Raw genomic sequence first — 21,281 nt, 5'->3', positions numbered from 1 at the left:
AATGTGGCTTTACATGTGAGGAGCTAATGTGAAATCACTAGAATGTTCCAGCTGGTTGGCAACTCCTAAAGAACTGGCTTTTGGCATTAACTCTCTGCTGCTTTATTCAAGCAAGCACAGGAGATAGAATTACGATTATTTCAGCCATTGCACAGTTAGAAAAAAAGAAGAAAATGAGTCAGAGAAAAAGAAAAATTAAGTCTTTGTAAAAATCATCTCTGCATTCAGGCACATTTTGTTTAAAAAACCGTAAAAATCTCTTCCAGTCTTACATGCTTGTTCTGGTAATGCTTCTATTGGTTTTAATTGAAATTTTGTAATAGCTGGATGTTGTGATAGTAATTTGTGCAAAATTGTAAGCCACCTTGTGTTTCATTAACAAGATACAAATTATTTTATTTATAGAAATAGCTTAATTATTTGCCGTAGGAATTTTGAACAGAGCTGCTTTAAAATTACCAGCATGAAACAAATTTGTTTTGTTGTAGATAAGTGGTGGTCTTTGTTACAAGCTTCCCCCTTCTTGTGTTTGCTGTGCCTAGAGGGAATGCTCAAGGCTGGGAAATTGAAATCCCCATCTAGAGTGTAGTCAAAGGCAATTAAATGGAAATTCTTATTCACTCCCCCTTTGCTGGGCTGCAGATGAACAATGGATATTGGCATTGAATGTTCATTTTCATGGTAGTGCTTTCTTCTTGTCTATAAATATTTCCTAACCATCACATTTAGAAGTGGTTTTGTTCCTTATTTATAAAAAGGCAGAGTGCTTGCCTGAGGCCTCACATATATTGATGGAAATCAGCACAATGTGTACTGGGACTGCAGAAGCATGGCTGTCTCTGTAGCTGAGCTGAATATAAATTTCTCTGTGTTTTCTAAAGGCTTTGTTGATTAGCATCTGATATATGAATTTCAAGAGGACTGTAGATACTGAAGGGATCCACTGAGAACAAACAGAAGCATCTGCCTTGTTCACTCTTATACTGAAATTGTCCTTGGGGAAAAGCCTGTGAATTGTTGACATTTGTCCTACTGCTCTACATCAGTAAACAGACTCAGAATTAGTCATGTTTTCCATGTATCTGATCTCCTTAGCATTTCTGGCATAGCTAAAACCACCTTGGCTTGCAAGTCCCTTTTACAAGTGAAATCTCCTATGCAAATATTGACTTTATCAGTGCAACAGCATTTGCATTTTTATTGAAGAGAGTTGAATTAAGTAATTTGGAAACAAAGCCGAATGCTTTTTGCCTTTAGGTGCTAGCTTCTTCAAGTATCATTTGTAGATTTCTCAGTTGCCTGTACCATGCTTATAGAGTTGTTGAGGTTGGAGAAAATATCTGAGGTAAAATCCAACTCAGACCAACTACCACCATGTCAACCAAACCATAGCACCGAGTGCCATGTCCAGTCATTTCTTAAACACTTCCAGGGATGGTGACTCCGCAGCCTGTTTCCAAAGCCTGAGCACCCTTTCAGTGAAGAAATTCTTGATATTCAATCTGAACCTCCCCTGGCACAGCTTGGGGTGATCTCCTCTTGTCCTGTCATAACTGTAGTTTTCAAATGGGAACTTGAGCTTCCTCAATTATCTGTAGAAAAGTATGAATTGAAAAAAAACCCATGTCCTTTCAAGTTTAATTTTTACCATTTTTAGAAGGCAGACTGCTTTATAAGAACAAATAAACTCCTGGTTTGTTAGCTTGCTTCATACTGACTGCAAAACATTTAACTTTTTTGTTTCTGCAAGAATGGGGCAAATGAACTAAAAGGTATATTGTTACGTTAAGAAGATAAAACTGAATCGCACAAAAATACTGTTCATCTTCCATAGAACATAAAACTGATCATCTTGAGTCTGGAATATTTGGAAACTTCCAGTGCTTAGGTACAATTGAATTTTGATCTATTGTCTCATTCCTTTTGACTGGGGAACAGGTTAAGTCTAGAAATCTTGTTTGGTGTTCTGAGCTGAAAGCTGAATTAGTGATGAGATAGATGCTCAATCTTCTGCCTCAGCAGAAGAGTTCAGTATCCTGCTTTGCTGAATGCAGGAGGAATCAGACAATCAGCTGTTTTCAGCTCGTCTGTCAACCCAGAAGTTCATGATCTAGTTTTCTTGCCTATGCGCCCATGCTGATTCAGGCTGTGTTCTCAATCTGGTTTTGAGTTTTCAATCTGCTTCCCTGCATGTGCTGTCCATCTCACATGCACTATCCACACAATGCCTGTTAATTTTTTATTCTGTCATCATTAAGCATGCAGTATGCCAAGTATTTGCCTTTGAAGGCTTTAATCACTTGAGTATTGGCTTCCAAAAAGAAACTGTTGACCTGTCTCAGCCACCTTAAATGAACATGAGAAGGTCATGACAGCTGCATAAAGATTTAGTCTACATTATGACAAAATTTAGAGGCCTAAAACTTGGAAAAGTTTTAGGAAAGCAGATATAATATGACTAAAACCCATCAGTTACCTCTGCAAGGGTGCTTTTTGCTGTTGCATGGCTGAGAAACGTAGTGGACTTAGATTTGGTGTCACTTCACAAGTTATGGAGGAACAAGTTTTGTACCAACTGAGTTTGAGGGAAGAAGCAGACCCTGCTCAGATGCTGCTCCTCTGCTCCAGCCTTCCCTAGAGGAGATTTTCTCACAGACCTCTGTCTGCCACTGATTGCTCCTCAGTATAAATTTTCAAAGAAACCTGAGCCTTTGTCAATGAATTTTGGAGAATAAAAAAAAAAAAAAAAAACCAAATCCCCATATAGAAGTAAACTTTAAAAAAAAAAAAAAAAAAAAAAAAAGCCTTATCTGAGAGACACAGAATTGGAAGTGACTAAAGGAATATTCAATGATAAATGGGCATTCAAGTTGTGCAACAAAATAAGGCCTGTTCCTGGCATTAACCCTGAGCATCCTGAGCAAAGATTTCCATCCGTGATGCCATACTGGCTTTTGGCTAGGAAATATGCCACCCTCTTGGATAATCCAGGCTGTTTTTCCCCTGCTTTTGTGCCATGAATGTGGAGGTAACTAATACATAATACATTCTGCTTTGCAGCAAGTTAGCAGCTCAAATAGGTCATCGTTTGAACAAGTTCAATGCTGTTGCGTTATGCATCAGAAAAAACTACATTCAGTGTCACAGCCATAAAGGTAGGCTGCCTGCTTCTCCTGGTAGCAGTCAGGTCATGTTTATTGCTTATTTATCATTCCAGAGTAAAAGAATGAACTTCTGTGAAGCATTTAAAAACCCCAGCCCCAGGAGGTCATTAGTAGAAATAAAAGTGAAATTCAGGAATAGCAGCCTTCATTGCCTACTTATGTTTTAAACTGATCTTTTGGATGTGTGCTGCTTTCTACACCTAAATTAGAAATGTACCTTCTTTTTCCTTTCTTTCTTGAAGTGCTAAATATAATTTTTTATACATCATTTTATGTCACTGCACATTAGCTTTCTACTGCTGTTTATGTTTATCATATAAATATGATGTTTGGAGCAGTCATTTTTCTATTGTTCCTTTGCATATCTGTGCCCATTTTGTTCACAGCATTATTTCTGTCATACTTGTTTGCTTCTGACATCGGAATTTCCATCTGGGGTTACTTAGAGTTCAACAGTAAATGTGTTTTTCCTCCCAAGTTGCACCTTTTCTGCATGATCAAATTGATCTCTTCCTTGTGTGCACCCACTTTCACCATCCTTTTTCATGACCTCAATTTGTTATCACTATTTTGTTGTTCTCAAATTGAAATTTTAAAAAGCCTTTGAAAAGCCATAGTAGTGTTGCACAGTTCTGAGGTTTCAGGAGAGATATAGATTCATAGTTTGATGGTATCTTGTTACTCGACTTTTATGACCAAATTATGAAAAAAGGACCAATTTATATATATATAAAAAAGTATCTTCTAACTCGATCAAGAGCATCTTTTCAAACAAAATTTTGAGAGGAGTGATGGGACCAATGTAAAGTGAAAATCTGACTGCTCTCTCTTAGGATAGTCTTTGTTGAAGCAGCAAGCTTGCCTCAGTCTTTGTAGCTGATTTAAGCTATTGTGCCTACTCTGGGAGGGAGTTTCTCAAGGAAACAGAAGCCCTGAAGGGCTGCACAGCCCCTTCTGAGTCCAAACTTGAATATGGAAGATGTCAGGAAAGCTCCACGCTGTGATTAGGGAAACAAAGAGCCATCAAGGGACCAATAGTAATTTCTAAGTGGTTTTAATGAGGAGTCCCACCAAGCAGCACCATGCTGAAAAGAACAGGAGTAATTAACTGATTCATTTGCATAGTGTAGTACAGCACCTACTCAGAATACCTGGGACAATTCTATGGAAATACCAAAATCTTATTCAATGGTGAATGCACAGAACATCTGCTTTGCTTTTGCATAGTTCTTCCTCTGCCTCGGTGTCAAATCACAGGAAAGCTCTTTCTCCACTCAGGCTTCCATGGCAGGCTGGTACTCCCTGATATACAGATCTATTCAGTAAACCAGTTTGCATCCAACACATGACCCAAATGCAAGTGAACTTCCTTTAACTTGCAGTTCAGGTCATCACCTTCTCCTGTGACCACAGTTACTTGAAATATTTCACACCATAGCAAGGCTGTAGGGTTTTGTAGATAAGTGAATATATGAAGCGAATTATTACAACATAAAATCAAAATAGAGCAGATATTTGGCTACCAGCTGAAAAGTATTGGTATGTGGTTTACTTTAAAATTTTAAGTTCAAATCGATCTCATGGAAGACTTTAACAGGGTATGTCTGGAAAAATTGAACTTTTTGGTGTTGTGTTCTCTGAAATAGAGAAGCCAAACTTTTTGCATTCTTATAATTAAAAGGTACTTCATGTTCATCTCCTTGTTGCATGGATCTGCAGAATTACCATCAATATCAAAAGTGAGCTATGCTTGCTTGCTTTCCTTCCCTTGCTTTTTACCATCTTGATAGCAGTTTAAGAAAGAAATTAAATATTGTGATATGGATGAGTTGGGCTTGGCCATCAAAGAAATGAGGAAGAAATTCTTTACAGGTGACTTAGCACTGGGACAGATTGCTCAGAGTTTAGGGAGTCTCCCTCACTGGAACTATTCAAGACCTGTCAGAATGCAATCCTGTGCCATGTGCTCAGGGGTGACCCTGCTCGAGCAGGGAGGTTGGACCAGATGACCCACTGTGATCCCTCCCAACCTGACCCATTCTGTGGTACAGTAAAGTTCAAATTGGTTTCATAGGGAAAAAAAGTTTTTATATTTTTTTGTAATCATAGGTACAAGGAAATGTGGAGTATGCAGGAATTTTCCACTATGCTATGCACCCTCCCCAAAATCTATATTCACAGCTTGTTCTCGAACATCACACATGCTAAAAATGCATCTTCAAAGTACATGCAAGAAAACCTGGCATGCATCTAGAAGGCTGTCATTGCCGAGTACTGTAGCTTTCTGGTAGAGAGGGCTCCAGGTAACATTTATTCATGAGCTTCTCCGTCCCTGCAAGTCCTACCTGCTCTAACGATGTTTTGATTTTACCCCTGGATAAGTGGCCTTTATATTTGCCTTGTAGGGTCTTTGACTGGTGCTTTTTGCTCAGTCTCAAGCTAGGAAGAGTGAGTGATTGAATATAAGTATGTAGAGGAAGTTAATTTGTTAGCAGAGTTCCCAAACCAGTTGTCTTAGGTTCACAATATCAGTGCTTAAGTTTCATTAAATTGAATTTCTTGGTAGTTGGAAAATCCTATTTGGCAAGTTGCTGGCACTTGCTATTTCTGTAACTTAGAGCTTTTTGAGAAGACAGCTGCGTTAATACATTATTGAATATTTTTAGAATCCTTTAATGCTGAGTTCACAGGATTCTCCAAGTGAAGTAGACTTAAAAGCTGAGGAGTTTTTGAAGAGAGTTTTACTTTGAAGTTTCTATGGGGCTACCTCAGTTCTAGTGCCAGTAAAGCTTAGAATGTGTTCTGAAAGGCTATAAATAGCAGCAGGAAAACAATGGATTTAATTTGGCAAGTCTTATCTATGGGAAGGCAAAGGAGGCCACAGCTTACAGTGGGTACAAATGTGTGCTGTGGTTTTATAGAGCTGGGTAGAAATGAGGCTATTAGAGAGAATTTTTCACTGAAATAGCATTTACCATGGCTTAAGTTTCTCTCTCGTATTAGGAGGAAAAAAAAAGATTGTGATCTTTCAGATATGTTCATTTGGATTTAAGATACATGAGAGAACTTCTGCCTGTGTTAGGCTAAATATTCTTCACGTTAGAAGCCCTCTTTTGTCTTTTTCCAGAATCAGGTAATGTAATTTTCAACTAAATGCCATTTTTTTTTAGAAGATAATACACTCAGATCAGGGTTTGCTTTTATTTTTCTTTGTATTTTATTGCCATTTTTATTTTCTTTTTGTATCTATTATTTTGTGACATTATTTTTATGTTACTGCTGGGGTTTGCCCCATTTTTTTATAGTTAAATTATATCTCTGCCATGTCTACTATCATGGCTTGTACTTTGCTTTCTTCCAGGTTGCTCCAGAGCTGTCAAAAATAACATCAGAAATTGTCACTGAGAAGTACTGTCTTTTTAAATTGATCAGTGTAAGCCAGTAACAAGAAGACAAACACTGAAATTGCCTCTGTATTTAGACGCTTCTCCAACAGTTAAATATCCAACAGAAGCAAAACCCACTGAGTATAAATGAAATGAAGGGGCTGACACACTCTGTGCTTAGCATCCCAGAGGTGTAGGTGGCCACTGCTTGCTTCTCAGCTCATTTATTTTTCTTCCAGATTATAGGAATGTTTTTTCCATACCAGGAGATGAGCTCCTATAGGAAAAGGTTGGGAATGGAAAGCAATTCAGTAAGATTTGTCAGCTATTTATGCTCTTTAAACTGAAACAAACCACGCGTGTTTTTGCAGAACCGGAGAAGAAAGGAATTGATGAATTACGGGCTGGCCTCGTGCAGGAGGATTAAACATTGGCTCTAATTAATGGCCAGTTAGTAGAGCACCATCTTGATCTCAGTGGAGGCCAACTGGATGGGGGCCATAAATCCAGACTGCAAACAGGAGGAGCTTCAAGATGCTGCATTTTAGCCAAGTGAGATGGTGGCCCTCAGCTGCTGGGACAGTGTTTCGTGGGCTAGAGCTTGGGGTTTGGAGATCTATCCCATTCCTGCTGGCTAGGCTCAGTACTGCTGGTCATTGTTCTAGGGCTTCAGTATTATTTTACTGTGCTGTTTTCCCTTGCAGGCTTTTGGGCAGTCCTTCTCTGTTCACCGCAAAGTGGCCGAAGATGGCGAGACACGGGAGGAGACTCTCCTGCAGGAGTCTGCATCCAAGGAAGCCTATTACCTTGGCAAGATTTTGGAGATGCAGAACGAGCTCAAGCAGAGCAGGACCGTGGTCACCAATGTTCAGGCAGAGAATGAGAGGCTCACTGCTATTGTCCAGGACTTGAAAGAGGTAAATGGGGCTGAATTTGGTTAGTGTCATGGTTAGGATGGCTCTGAGTAAACACAATATTACAGGAAATGACAGTGCTCACCTCCGAGTCTGTGATCTTACCAGAAACACATGGCCTGAGAAGAAAGGAGAAAATACAACTCCTTTAGAAAGGAGAAAATATCACTTTTGTTGTATTTAAGCAACACTGCCACCTTACAAACATAGTAAAACCCAATTCAAGAAGCTGTAATTTCCTAAGTATCCTTAGCATTTTGCCTTGTATTTTATAGTACTTAATTTTACATCAACATATTTTTTTGTATGCTTCATGCAACTCTTCTCTTTCTCAGCATTTATGTAACTTCTCAGGTATTCTGGACTTCCTAAAATTAAATGAAGCTTTTGCTGGTTTACTGCTAAATTAAAACACATGCTTGTGTTTAGAAAATGGATAGCAGTAAGGAAGTCAGGTGTAGTTGTTGACCATATGATACATTGAATAATTTTGATGGAGAATTAAGTAATATTAAATAACTTGCCTTTCTTTCCGCCTTGGAACCTAGAAGTTATGGAATGTAGCAGAGCAACTACATGTAGGGGAAGGCAGCATTTGGAAATGAGCCCATGTCTTCCCTGCATTCCCTGGGAATGCTTAGACATAGGGATTCTCCCCACTGTCCAGCTGCTGAAGGAGATATTTCCTCTGTGATTCTGGAAAGTGATTCCTTAATGTGTTAATTCTTTAATATTAACAGTTACCATGTTTTCTGTAGCTGAATGGAATGGATCCTTTTAACCTACAGAAAGCCCTGGAATAGAGTATCCCTGGAACTGAGGCCTTTACTCCCATTCAACTTTTCTTATTTAATGGTTGTACTGCACTTGCCCATGATGCAGGTCAGGTTTCAGAAAGAAGTACACATGTGCCAGTTGTTCACATATTCCAGTTAAAATACGTGGTTGTAATTGCTGTTGCAGTGGTTAACAAAAGAAAATCAAATATATCTTTTAATTATTTTTGGTTTACTTGTCCTAGAATGCTATCCTAAAATCTTCTTGGTGACAGACGACCAGCTGCTGACAGGCATACCTATTTGGTTTAGCTCATAGGTGACTTGGTGTTCAGACACAAGTGAACAGTTAAGTTAGAGAAAATACACATTTGTCTTTGTACTCCATTCTTTTCCTCTGGGGTCTCCTTGGGATTCCTTCAAATGCAAATCTCCCTTCCATTTTCTATCATGGTTATTGATCTGCAATTTGTTCAGGAGGCAGTTTCAGTACCTGTCCTCCCTGGAATATTGATTGTCCTCATTTCCTTGGAGATAATAGTAACCCCTAGTGTGAAGCCAGCTGCAATTATTTCCTGCTCTAATGCTAAGTAGAAACAAGCCGTGGTAGTTAATTAAAGTGCAATAAAGGAATTTACTTGAATAAAAATAAGGCTGATAAACAGATTGTTATTGTGAAGATGATGTTGTACCCCAAGTATTGAGTCCTTGACTGTGTGGAACTTTTATTTCATGTTACTACAATCAAGGTACTTAAGCATAAATGGGATTAGTGCAGTCAGTTCATTACACCACGAGCTATTATGATTAATTACTTGAATAATAATAAGAGAGAGAGATTGACACCTACTTCAGGCTCTTTGTGATCTTTTCACACTGAATTATGCTGGTTTTTCACCTTGTGCTCAAAGGAGTCTCACTCTTGTTCCCAGCCTGGTATCACTTGGTGATGTCCAAGTGCCTGCTGAAAGGACATGGCCATAAATCAAATGTTTATGAATTTTGTCTGCTTCGTTCTGCCTCCTACAAGCAGGGAAAAGCAGGCTAAACTCATTCCAAATCTTGACAGCTACGAAGGTGAGGAAGATAAGTATGAAGTGTCTGGTATGTTTTGGGGGAAAGCCAGGATTAGATGCTGCTGTGAGCAGATTGCTACAATGAGGAAGAAATTTGCCTCTTTAGGCAGTAAATCTGCCTAAATTAGAGGGAAAAAATGAAAGAAAGGCGGCCTTCATGTGGACCTCTGTACTGAGTGATGCAAAGATAGATGGGTAGATTCTGGACATAAGTTACCTGATTGTATCTGTCTTTTCCCCTCCCTGCCCACTACCTCTTTCCCTTAGGAAAACATGCTTTATAGCTGTTTTTTAGGCATTAATAAGACATCTTATAAACTAAACAAACAAACAAAAATAATTTCTTTCCCCTTCAGTCTTAGTATAATGGTTTGAATAACTGCTATGTGGTTCTGGGAATAGTGTTTTTGCATGGCTGACACAAATGTATGGTTGTTTCTCCATGCACTCATTCACTTAGGATACTGAAGACTGATAGATAGGTTTTACAAAAGTGACCCCTGTTATTGGTGTCACATTCCTAAATAATACAGTCAGTGCTTCTCCACTCTCCAGCCTGTTGCGGGAGTTATCTGAGGAACTCATTCTGTTCTCTGAATTTGCACAGAAATCCATAGTCATATGAATGTGTATGAGCATTTTCTGAACCATCAGAATATGCTCACATGAATGCTGATGACTTTTAGCAATCCTGGGAATTCCATAGCCCTGGAGTTGAAAAATTCATGCATTTTAGCAAGTATCTGCCTTGCAGTCACAGCTGATGTCTGCAGGGCAGCTTGACCTGGATCTCCCCTGCTATAAAAGGGAATGTATCAGGCTCAGGTCTCTGGAGAATTATGCACCTTAGACTGCAAAACAAACAAACTGATTTCAGTACCCATATATTGGAAAAGATTTTTTTTTTTTAAGGACTTGATCATGTGCTTCACCCTGATAGGGAATAATGAGGCAGGAATCTCTACTCCATGTTAAAATGATTAAAGGAGTGAAACACCACCAGCTTTATTTTTGATGTAATAAAAATCCCTGGAGTGTTGGATAGGAGTCTTTTTAACTATCACCTAAATAAAAGATGCTTTTTGGAAACCTGGTAGACTATTTTTTCTCCCACCAAGGCCTCAGATAGGGAATGTAGGCTGTTTAATTTGAATCAAAACTATACAGATTTTAAAACTGAGGCTAGAGAGATAACTTAGCAGTCAGAGACTAAATTTATGAAATCTGCATGTTAGGCATCACACAGTTTATGGGGGTGGCTTCTCTGTATGGAGAGATCATTATGGTTATTAGATCATGTAAATTTCTCAAACAGTGTATAAATTTCCCTCATTTATTAGAAATGTGAAAAAACAGTTTTCTTAAAAAACCCCATCTTTTTAAGAGACAACCTTGTATCATCTTCTAATTTTCTGGAGTCTGTTTTATTTTTTTTTTTTCTATTTAAAAGCACTGTTCACTTACAGCTGGGAGATGAGTAACTTTTTTCCATTTGTGCCAGTGGAAAAAAAATCTCTTCTCATAATAACCATAAGTATTATTGGTGTATAGAGATGAAATCACTACCTTGAGAAGCTGATAACTGGCAGCAGTGGTTATGAAAGCCCAGATTACCTGGCTCAGACGCTGGAGAAAGTTCTCCATGCCCATAGACAGGAAATCTCCTTATTGAGGTCATGTCTGTATATATTCCTCCATCATGGGAAGGCTGAATACCTTGGAGCTGGGCATCTGACTCCAAACAGGTGGCAAGTGGAAGGGAAAGAGAATGAGGCAAAGATTAAGTAGGTGAGACTGTAAAAACTGGAGATGATGAGTGATGGTACAGTTCAAGATTTGTAGGTGTTAGGAGACTAGGCTAATGAGTTGTTTGGGGTGGATAGGTGAATTTCTTGGTGTCTGAAGGGGCTGGCAGGTATGGATCAGCTCTTCCTTCCCATTAAGACTAGTGCAAAGAAGAAAGGCAGGAAGAAAAGGATTAAAACTCATAGGCTCTCTACTAAAAGCCACTGCAGTGGCTGCAGGGACTGCAGAAAGAAATGGGCAGCTGGGTACCTGCAGCCTGTGAGAGAACAGATGAACAGGGAGGTTTATGTGATGACAATATTAATGGGTCAGGGAAACAGCACACACCTGGGTTTCTGGAGGGCAAAAACAGGAATGAGGGCAGTGGAAGAGTGGGGGGAAAGAAAAATAGACTTTTGTGATGTATTATTTGCTGAAAGCAGGTGGAAAAAATGTCTAAGGTGGAGTTGTCCTGCCCTTGAAATCAACAGCTGAACACTTATTCCCTCCAGCAGTACAAAAATCTTGCACTTCATGCTAATCAGAAAAACCTGTGGGCATGATAGCCTGGATTTTTTTGAGGGGAACTAATGTTTGCAAACAGAAAAAAATTACAATAACCGTCTTCAAGCTGACTTCCATCTAAAAAGTTATATTAAAAGCTGGACTTCCTATATTGAATGTGGCTTAAATTTTGCTGTTTCCTGTTAGAAATTATATTTTTTTCAATCTGAAAACTCATGGGTTTTTTCTCTTACTATTTTGAGTAAAACCTAAAACCTTTAAATGTGAACATATGTAGTCAGTACCCTGTCATGGTGTAACCAAGGCAAACACACTAATTTCAGATTCTTGTTTTGCTGCTCTGGGTTTAGATTTGGGTACATAGTGCGTCTTGTATAATGGAGGATGTCCTTAGATCCTTTGTACATTCAAGTGTCATCTACTGCTGGAAGCTTCTGCAGACATTGTGCTTCAGTTTGTACCTTTTGTAAAATTTTCTGTCCATCTAAAGGTCTGGCTTGGCCTGAGGTCTGTCACTACCCTGTTGCTGCCCTGCTGGAGGAGCTACTGGGATCTTCCAAGGGGAGGTTTCCTGGCTGACCAGGATGTCTTTCCACTCTCTGGTTGCATGATTGTGGCGAGGTTTGGGGCTCCAGTTTGTCCTCTGTCCTAGGATTTGTGAATCTACTTTCTCTGAAGAAAGTGCCCTAGCAGTTGGTTGGCGGGTTCTTTGCTCCTGCAGATGAAGCTGTTCCACAGTGTTGGGAGGTAGTGTTTTGTGGGACTGAGCAAGCTGGTAAGAATGACTGTAGCCTAAAGGCTAAACCACTCAGATGGGAACAAGTTCTAGTCCCTATTTAAATTAATGTTGGATGAGAAATACTTAAATATTAATTGAGTCAGAGACCACAGTCTCTCCTCTGTGAGGTGGCAGCCCTCAGCAAAGGCTGTCTCCATCCCTCAGGGCATGGTCCCTCAGCCTGCCTGTCCCAAGACTGGTGGCCTGACTGATGAGCACTTGGAGGGACGTAACTCCGGGTAACCAAGTGAGGTGACTTCTACCAAGTGCATTGAAAAGAGACAGAGAAGCTAAGTCTGGGAGAGGAATCACTGCTAGGAATTACATACTGCAGGAAGCACCTTTTAGCTACCTGGCTATAGTGCCAAAGCTAGTGAACTTACCTCACTTTTGTTAGCTTGCTGTTCTAGTAATTGTCTAATTTCCTTCATAAATGGGAGCCTGTGATTGTGCTCTGGTGTTTACCCCAGGCAATGAAGTGATTTAAGTGACTGCAATGTTGACTGTGCAGCACAGCATCCTTGCATGATCTCATCTGCTCCCCTGTGTTGTTGTCCCATGCATTCCAGTGTCTGCATCCACAGCCTTATCCCACTCAGTCTACCCCAGAATGGAAGTTTGTTTTGGCATTTATGCCAGTTAAAGAAAGCTTGCATTATAAATATTTATCTGCTTGCTAATATTAAGGTGGCTCTTGCAGCAATGGCTTTGTATTGCGACCTGGACAAGGGGATCAAGTGCATCTTCAGCCAGTTTGAAGACAACACCAAACCGGGCAGAAATGTTGATCTGCTGAAGAGCAGGAAGGCTCTGCAGAGGGATCTGGACAGGCTGGGTTGATACGATTAGGTTCAACAAGGCAAAGTCATGCCCTTGGGCCACAACAGCCCTATGCATCACTGTAGGCTTGGAAGACAGTGGCTGGAAAGCTGCCTGGTGGAAAAGAACTTGGAGGTGCTGGTTTGACAGCCGCTGAACATGTGCCAGCAGTGGGCCCAGGTGGCCAAGAAGGCCAGTGACAGCCTGGCCTGTATCAGCAGCAGTGTGGCCAGGGCTGTGATGGTCCCTTTGTACTCAGCACTGGTGAGGCCACACCTCAATTCCTGTGTCCAGTTTAGTGACATGAAAGTCATGACAACAGGGACATTGAGGTGCTAGAGCAAGTCCAGAGAAGGGCAATGGATCTGATGAAGGGTCTGGAGCACAAGTCCAGTGAGGAACAGCTGAGGGAGCTGGGGGTGTTTAGTGTGGAGAAAAGGAGGCTCAGAGGAGCCTTTATCACTCTTTATGACTTCTGGAAAGAAGTTGTAGCAAGATGGGGATTGGTCTCTTCTCCTAAGTGACAAGCAGTAGGACAAGAGGAAATGGCCTCAAGATGTTGCCTGGGGAGTTTAGATTGAATATTAAGGAAAAATTTCTTCACCACAAGAATGGCCAAGCACTGGAACATGCTGCCCAGGGAGATGGTGGAGTCAACAACCCCGGTGGGATTTAAAACACACATAAATATGTTCTTTGTGTGTGTGGTTTAATGGTGTACTGGCCATGCTGGGTTAATGGTTGGACTTGATCATCAAGGTGTTTTCTAACCCAAATGATTCTCTGATTTTTTTTAGAGGGAGAATAATTAAGAAAATATGCTGAAGTGTTCCATATGGACATCGTTAATGGTGTTTTGATCCTAATGGACCTTAATGGTTTTTGAAAAGAAAGTGGAGGAGTGAGATGCTGGATACACCACAGTCATGTCCATGCAACCCATGGAGATGACTGTGGGCGTCAGAGGTGTCTGAGAAACAAAGTGGAGCTGAGTGTGATAGAGAGATGGCAGAGCTGTTCCTCCTGTCAGAAGAGTGCTCACATCTCAATTTAGGGCATTTTTAGCATAATCAGTAGAGCTGACATTATTTATGTTCCTTTGGTTTGGAAGTTACTGCCAGCTGGTTAGAACCAGCTCGAAATTAGGCTTATAATATATATGTTATTTTGACCCCCCCCACTGAGGAGTGTTTTTATTTTCTCTTTCCTGTGTTTAGAAAAACCAGCCATAGAGAGATTCTGCCAGATGACCCTCGTGAATGTTTCTCCCTCCTTTGCTGATAGTGTTAATGGGTGATGGTTTTGCCTTAAGAGGCTATGAAATTTGCTAAAAATACATTGTTTCACTCCAGTCTGCTTTCACAAAAAATTTCAGATGGATCTTAGTCCAAAAGCTTGTTAAATGGTTTCCTCTGCTCTGTACATGTACTTTCCCTGTTCACAAGACTTCTGAAAAGAAACAAAATTATTTTCTTTGTCTTGGAGACAGAAAAATACAGCAAGCTGTGACTTGTGATCCTACCAAATCTCTCTTCATGCTGTGAAATTAATGGGCATACTAATAGACTGATGCTGTCTCTCTGTGAGAGAAAGAGCTTTGAGTGTAGGCAGCAAGACCACTGTTGACTGCTTCTGAGTGTTCCTATTAACAAAGATTTAATTAAAAATCTGCCATTCAACTCTGTCTTCCAACTTAGTTACCACCAAACGCTTTCTTTGGGTTCCTGCTTCACAATTTGCCTGACAAACCACTCAGGTGAAACCAAAGGTGCCTATGGTGAGAGTCACCTTTTTGTTTCCTGAAATGTTGGTCTATAATCCCAAATTGTTATAATTACTCATAGGATGGTTGTGTTTCCAAGTTCATACTCCTCATAAGCACCAACTGTAATAGAACAGGAAGGTCAAGAGTTCAGGATAATTACATTTTCACATGGCACTGTTTTCTTAGGGTGATCAGCTTGTTGTTTTGCTGTTCTTACCCTCAAATATACTTGCAAAGCCGCCTAAAGCATCCTTGAGTGGTTGTGTTTGCTGTTAATGAGCCCAAACATAGATTTTGGATACAAATTTGGGATTTGACACATTCTGGACACTGTTTTCTTTGGCAAGGCTCAGGCATTTAGCTCTGCTGGGAATAGCAGAGTCAAACAATGGACACTAGAGAGGTCAAAAAAAGGCCAAGTGGGATAATGGAGCATAACCAAGGGATTGTTGCATAAATACCAAGTGCCTTATTAAAAATACTTAAATTCCCAGCTTCTTCTTTCAGAAAAGTGACCTCAAATAGAAAATGAAGGAGGGTGCACTTTCAGCTGCCCTTGGTCATCTTTGGGCAGTAATTAATCAAATCTGGATCTGGCAGTGCTGGGTCTTACATAAGTTCTTTGAAATAATGACCCCTTATTTATGCCGAGGTGTGGTGTTTCCAAGCCCTTTGTGTCCCCCTTTGTGCAGGGTATTGAGTGAGCACATGCTGAGAGGACAGCTCTGGAAGCCAGAGGTCTTACCTGGGTTTAAAGCAGAGTGAGGCAAAATTAATGAAGGGTTGGGCCATCAGTACTGCTGAAACCTGAAGATCCAGTCCCAGTGCCCAGGGCTGGGAGGGGATGCCAGGGAAAGCATCTTCATATAATATCTCTATTTCTCAGATATCACACACCAGGGGATGTTTGGATATTGGGCTGGAAGCTCTCTGAACTTGCCAAAACATTATTTTGTTTTTGCTTGTGGCCTCTGCATTTTTAAAATGCGTAACTTTTTTGCCTTGCTTTTATTTCTAGATGAGGAAGCCCTCTTAAGGACTTCTTGTGCTGACTCATTCTTTCCAGCATTAATTTGCTGGTTAAAAATAACTTGGGCTTTTGTCTATTTAAGTGGTGTGGAGTAAGATGGTTTCTGGCATTGCTGGGATTAGCTGTGTTGCCAGTTTTTACAGAATCCTTGCAATGTGATCTGGATTCTCAGGAGCAAGAGCCTAGGAGTTGTGTTGACTTGTACCTTGTGACTTCATTCATTTGCCTGGGATTAAGTGGGAAAGGAAGAATACTCTGGGTGCCAGACTTTCTGAAACTTGAGCCTAAAAGCTTAAGCAGCCTTCCAGATTATGTGAAGGCATAAAGAAAAGGTGAAATTTTTGCTGAAAGCCCTCACTGCCTGAGTGCATAAGCAAATAGGGCATAAATTGTCGTGGCATAACTGATAAATCATATTAAACAACAAATGAAGGTAAATTTGCAGCCTCTGTTCCAATTAATTTCCTTTGACTTTTTTTTTTCAATACCCTGAGCAGTGTTCAGTAAAAAAAAAAAAAAAAAAAGTTAATGCTTCCCTGAGAGACTAATGTTCTTCCAAGTCATTCAGTGTTAGAATGTGCCTGGTAATTGTTGAATGTTTTATGCCTTCAGTACTCATTGGGATCTCATTGGAATTACAGAACAGGAATCTGGATGTATTCCCAGCCATCAGTACACAAACAGTGTGGTGACATTTCTCCTCTCCTGGGAATCCACAGATGCACTGTAGCCCTGCATGATGGTACCTTCTGCTGTTGATTTTCTCCTCTTCCCTGCATGTGGATGCATCACTGCCTGTTTTCCTTCCTCATTATTAAGCAGTGTAGAATGGACGGCTCTAACTGGTCACTGGTTCAGAGATGAGATCCACCAAACAAAACTGAAAAATCCAATTATATCTACTGGACCTATATCTATGTGGACGGTAATTATCAGCCAAGGTGCTCGAGCTTCAACATCTGCTCTTATTTGTTCAAAACCCACATTTATTTTCAGTCGATTTTTTGTCTTGTTTTTTTTTTTTTTTAATCAATACTGATTTATTTGTAAGGATTTCTCCTGGGATTTAGTAGGTAATTTTTGGAAATGGGATTTACCTTTTCCTGGGGTATATGTCTTGGCTGTCAGGACATGGAGCATTGCCTGTGACCTGACCCCAGAAGTGCATGATTTGCAAGGTGCAATCAGAGTGAGATGGAGCAAAACACATCTAAATTATGCCTTTAGATTGTAAGCAACTACTAAAGAGATCTTTGGCAAAAATCCCCCACCAAACAAAAAGAAAGAAACTGTGTAGAATCAAAACCTGTGAAACCCTGAAAAATATTTCAGCAAAGATACTGAAAGTCAGCATCTTTGGGGCTTATATTTTTGTGCTCTTTATGCTGATATTTTCTCATTTGGATTCATTCAGACTACATCTTAGAAATCTGAAGTCTGTTCTGTGGGGCAGCCTGAGGCTGTCCTGAAGTATGGTCCTCTGTGGGACAGGTTCTTCTCTTCAGTTCCCCACTACTGCTTCAAAACCTTAAACTCATTACGAGTTTGTCATTGGTATGAAATCATTAGTAGCTTCTTGGCTCCCATCATCTCTACTAATTGTGCTTTCTACAACAAACTCTGCTCTCAAGGGGAAAATTTATCAGAGGAAGGTGACAGAAGGGTGAACAGCAAGAGCCTCAAACATGCTGCCTCTTTTTCTCCCTTTGCCCTTATTACAATATATGACACAAGCTGGTTATTTTTAGTTATTCTCAACAGTCAGTGCCAGTCAGCATCCAGGAGGTGGGCAGCAAGTCAGGCAGAGGTCAGACAGTGTTATCACCCTTCCATTGTGATGGTCAAATCCACTCTTAAGCTTTAGGATTGAGAGAAATGCACTTTTGCTGGCTAATGTTTTAGATGTGTACGTGCAGATGCGCATACATAATCAGAGCTCGTCTGCTTCTATGATGTTATTGTTAAAAAAAACCACCATGAAATAGGTAGGACTAGATATGAATGCAATTTTTGCCTTCACTGCTCATTCATTCTGCCTATGTAGCCTTTCCTCTCCTCCTGAAGCACAGTGTGTTGGCCCTTTCAGCTAAATGTGCCTTGAAGGCATCATCGTAGAGCTGTGATTTTTCCCTTCAGTGAAATGGTCAGGCTGTCTGCTCTGATACTCTCTGTGAACTCTGAGTGAAGAGTGGCTGTGGCATTACAGTGTCAGCTCGGAGTGGGGTGGGTTAAAAATGGGTCATTTCCCACCAGCCTTGCACACCTAGTCACGAAAAGGGGATCCAGAGGCCATGCTCTTCTCTAATGCAGCTCTGTGAGGTTTGGCTCATGATACAGGGTTTTTGCATTTGTTTCTTGGGGTCCTTTGTGTCTTGTTTTCCCGAGGGAAGTGGCAACACCACAGCAATGAGAAGATACAGGATTCTGGTTCTTTGCTTAGTAGTAGCTGCATGTGATTAAAGTGGCAAGGGCAAAATTCTGGGTCAGTGTGGAGGAAGGAAAGTGTTTCTTTCACAAACAGCTTCTCTCTCATATCTGCCCTTCCCACATGAGGCACACAGAGAGATGCATGAGAAAAGCAGGGAAGGAAAAGTAAAAAATTCCAAAAAAAGTAAAAAAATTCCAAAAAATAGATATGGATGGGGGTTGGCTGTCAAATAAATGGGAATGTATTAAAGCAAAAACTGGATATTTTGGGGCCCAGGAGCAGCCATGGTTCCTTCATCTTCACAATGGCTCATTTTTCTTGTCTCCTTCTACAAGCACAACTAAGTCAAGCAAAAGATACGTCTTTGCTCTGACTAGGTCCATCTGCTAATGATTAACCATCCTACATTGCTTCTATTCTTCTAACGAGACTCTTAACCAGTATAAATTGCTTCTATCCCTCCAGCTAAAATCTTAGCTTTTTTAACCCCTTAAATCAGCTAAGCAGGTAAGACATGGCTAGAGATGTAGATTTATATGGTTGGTGTATTCTTGATAATAATTTTATTGAAGATCTTTGTGTTATCATCAGAATATTTTCATTTTGGAGGCTACGATGTACAGCTGTTTCTCATGCAACCTGGTTTGCCAGTGCTCTGTAAATGTCAGTGGTGATTTAAGTCAGCCTCATGACAGCTTTCATGTATTTTTTGCAATTTTATGTTTTTATCCATTGAAAATACTTCAAAAAAGCCTATTGTGAGTTTTGCATTGCACACTTTTCTTGCCCTCTAGAATTTTTGATTTACTCTTTCTTCCTCTTAACCTACTTAATTTCTTCCAACCAAATCTGTTGTGAGATGGAGCTTTATGGCACAGTCATAACTGTCATAACTCTGTTTTAAAATAAATCACTTTATCAGCTCTAAGTGTAATTGAACTTTAAATTGCTAATAGAATTTAAAAATGCCTCTGTATTGTTAGCCCACTTGAAATTATATTAACATCTTCAAGGGAAAGAAGTAATGACAGTGCATGTATTGAAGTTTAAAAAGTGAAAGATTTTATAGTATTAGGAAGGAAAAATAAAACTAGATGGGTCTTAAAATGAGAAATGCACAGCCTTGGTGGTGTTTCTGTTTAAGAAAACCGTCACCTTTTAGCATTTTATCAAGATTAATGAACTCTTATTTTGTGATCAGCTCTAACACAAGGCAGCTGCACCCCCTGCATTGAGTTCAGGCTGTGGATTGCCTGGGTGAGCTAAGGACCCATTTTCAGGAATTCAGTGCATGCTAATACCTGGCTTCTTACTGCAGCTATCAGAAAGGCAAGGCAAATCTACCACCAGCTCAGCTTCAGCAAGAGTTATGTAAATTAATCATTCTTTTACCATATACTTTGGGGAATCATATTTCCTTTTCATACCCAGTAACTGTATGTTGCAAAATGAAACTCAGAGTTCCCCCACCACAGTCTATATTTTTGTTTTTAGCTGCATTCAGAAATATCAAAGATACTGATTCTTGGCACAGTCAAAATAACCACTGCTACAGCCTCTGTAACTCTGTGCCTTGAGGCAGAAAAAGCCAGAATCACCTATTTAAAGACAGGATAGTTAGCAAAAAACATTGGGTTTTGACTGCAACTGGAAAGCTCCTTGCTTTCCGGTTGCAAGGTTGCAACTATATTGGAGATTGTTTTCATCCCTGTTGTCATTTCATTAAAAATGTTGGCAATAACTCAGAGTGAATTGGAGAGAATCTTTCTTTCCATCAAGAAGCAAATGCAAAGATTGGTTTATGGTTCTGTTTTTCATATCATGTTGCAGTGACCTCTTCCTCAGGGGTTGTAAGCAAGTCCAAGATGTTAAAACCAAAATAGGCTGGTTTCTTCTTTATTACATGCCCCTGCTTAAGGAAATTTAGCCATGATTATTTCTTTTCTGTCCAACACTGCAGTAAGATATATTAACTACATCTGTTACAAGCCACACCATCTTGCAGTACTTGTCTTCTTACTGAAACCTAAAACCACAAGTTTTGTTACATGTGTTGAAGCATTTTTCTTTAACAGGGTTTTTGTAAGGCTGAGTTTTATAAGGAAATTACTTCTCTTAATTGTGCCTTGTAATAGTGGAGGCAGCTGTAAGCATCATTCCCATCTGATGTCTAGAAGGTCAAGTTATTTTTAAATCTAGTGCTGCACCTGAAAAACAGTTCAGACCCTATAAAGGTGTAATTCAGTGGGATGGTAAAATGGGTAGTGAAAACAACAGTGAAGTAAAATACACAGATGTCACTTCCTCCACTGAAGCACATAATTCAGCGTCTGTTGGGGTGAGGAGCCATGTGCCTTCTCCTCTTCTGGCTTTCTCTTTCCATGTCCTGCCTGTAATCCACTAGAGACTTTCATTATTTCAGCATGATTGAGGTTAACTTCTAAACATGATTTATTGCTACTTTTTCTCATGAATACTGAGATGGAACCTGTTTTTTCAGCTAGAATATTCTCTAGCTGGATTGAGTTTTTTTTCCTTGCTGTAATTTTCAATTTATCATGTGGGGTTTTATTGCACAACCTTGATAGCCTATTATTGTGCAACCAAGGGCGAGGAAAATTAATTTGGTCTGAGGGAGATTGTATATGAAGTGGACGTTTTGATTTTGGTTTTAGGAAGCACTTTCTTGTTCTCCAGAAGAATAGACTAAAATAAAAAAGTAGCATTTTCATGGAGTGGTCACTATTTTTCATTTAGAAAATACCAAGAAGCACTGAAACAGTAATTTGACCCTTCAGCAAAGTGCACCTCTAATAGGAAGTGTCTCTCACTCTC

General features: G+C 39.9%; 1 protein-coding gene across 8 annotated transcripts in view; it reads left to right on the top strand.

Annotated features, from left to right (window-relative positions):
• The window catches only part of BICD1 (BICD cargo adaptor 1), a 167,166-nt gene that overhangs the window by 77,122 nt on the left and 68,763 nt on the right, over positions 1 to 21,281 (top strand). For all 8 annotated transcript variants that reach the window (XR_010743673.1, XM_066319743.1, XM_066319749.1 and 5 more), the window contains exon 2: positions 7,255 to 7,467. Coding sequence is in view for 7 of the 8 variants with exons in the window: in XM_066319743.1 (XP_066175840.1) it covers positions 7,255 to 7,467 (213 nt within the window). In the remaining variant the exon portion in view is untranslated. The remainder of the gene's footprint in view (positions 1 to 7,254; positions 7,468 to 21,281) is intronic.

Source organism: Sylvia atricapilla, chromosome 5 (genome assembly GCF_009819655.1).
Source record: "Sylvia atricapilla isolate bSylAtr1 chromosome 5, bSylAtr1.pri, whole genome shotgun sequence".
Lineage (NCBI taxonomy): Eukaryota > Metazoa > Chordata > Aves > Passeriformes > Sylviidae > Sylvia > Sylvia atricapilla.
This window is presented reverse-complemented; position numbering and strand designations above follow the sequence as displayed.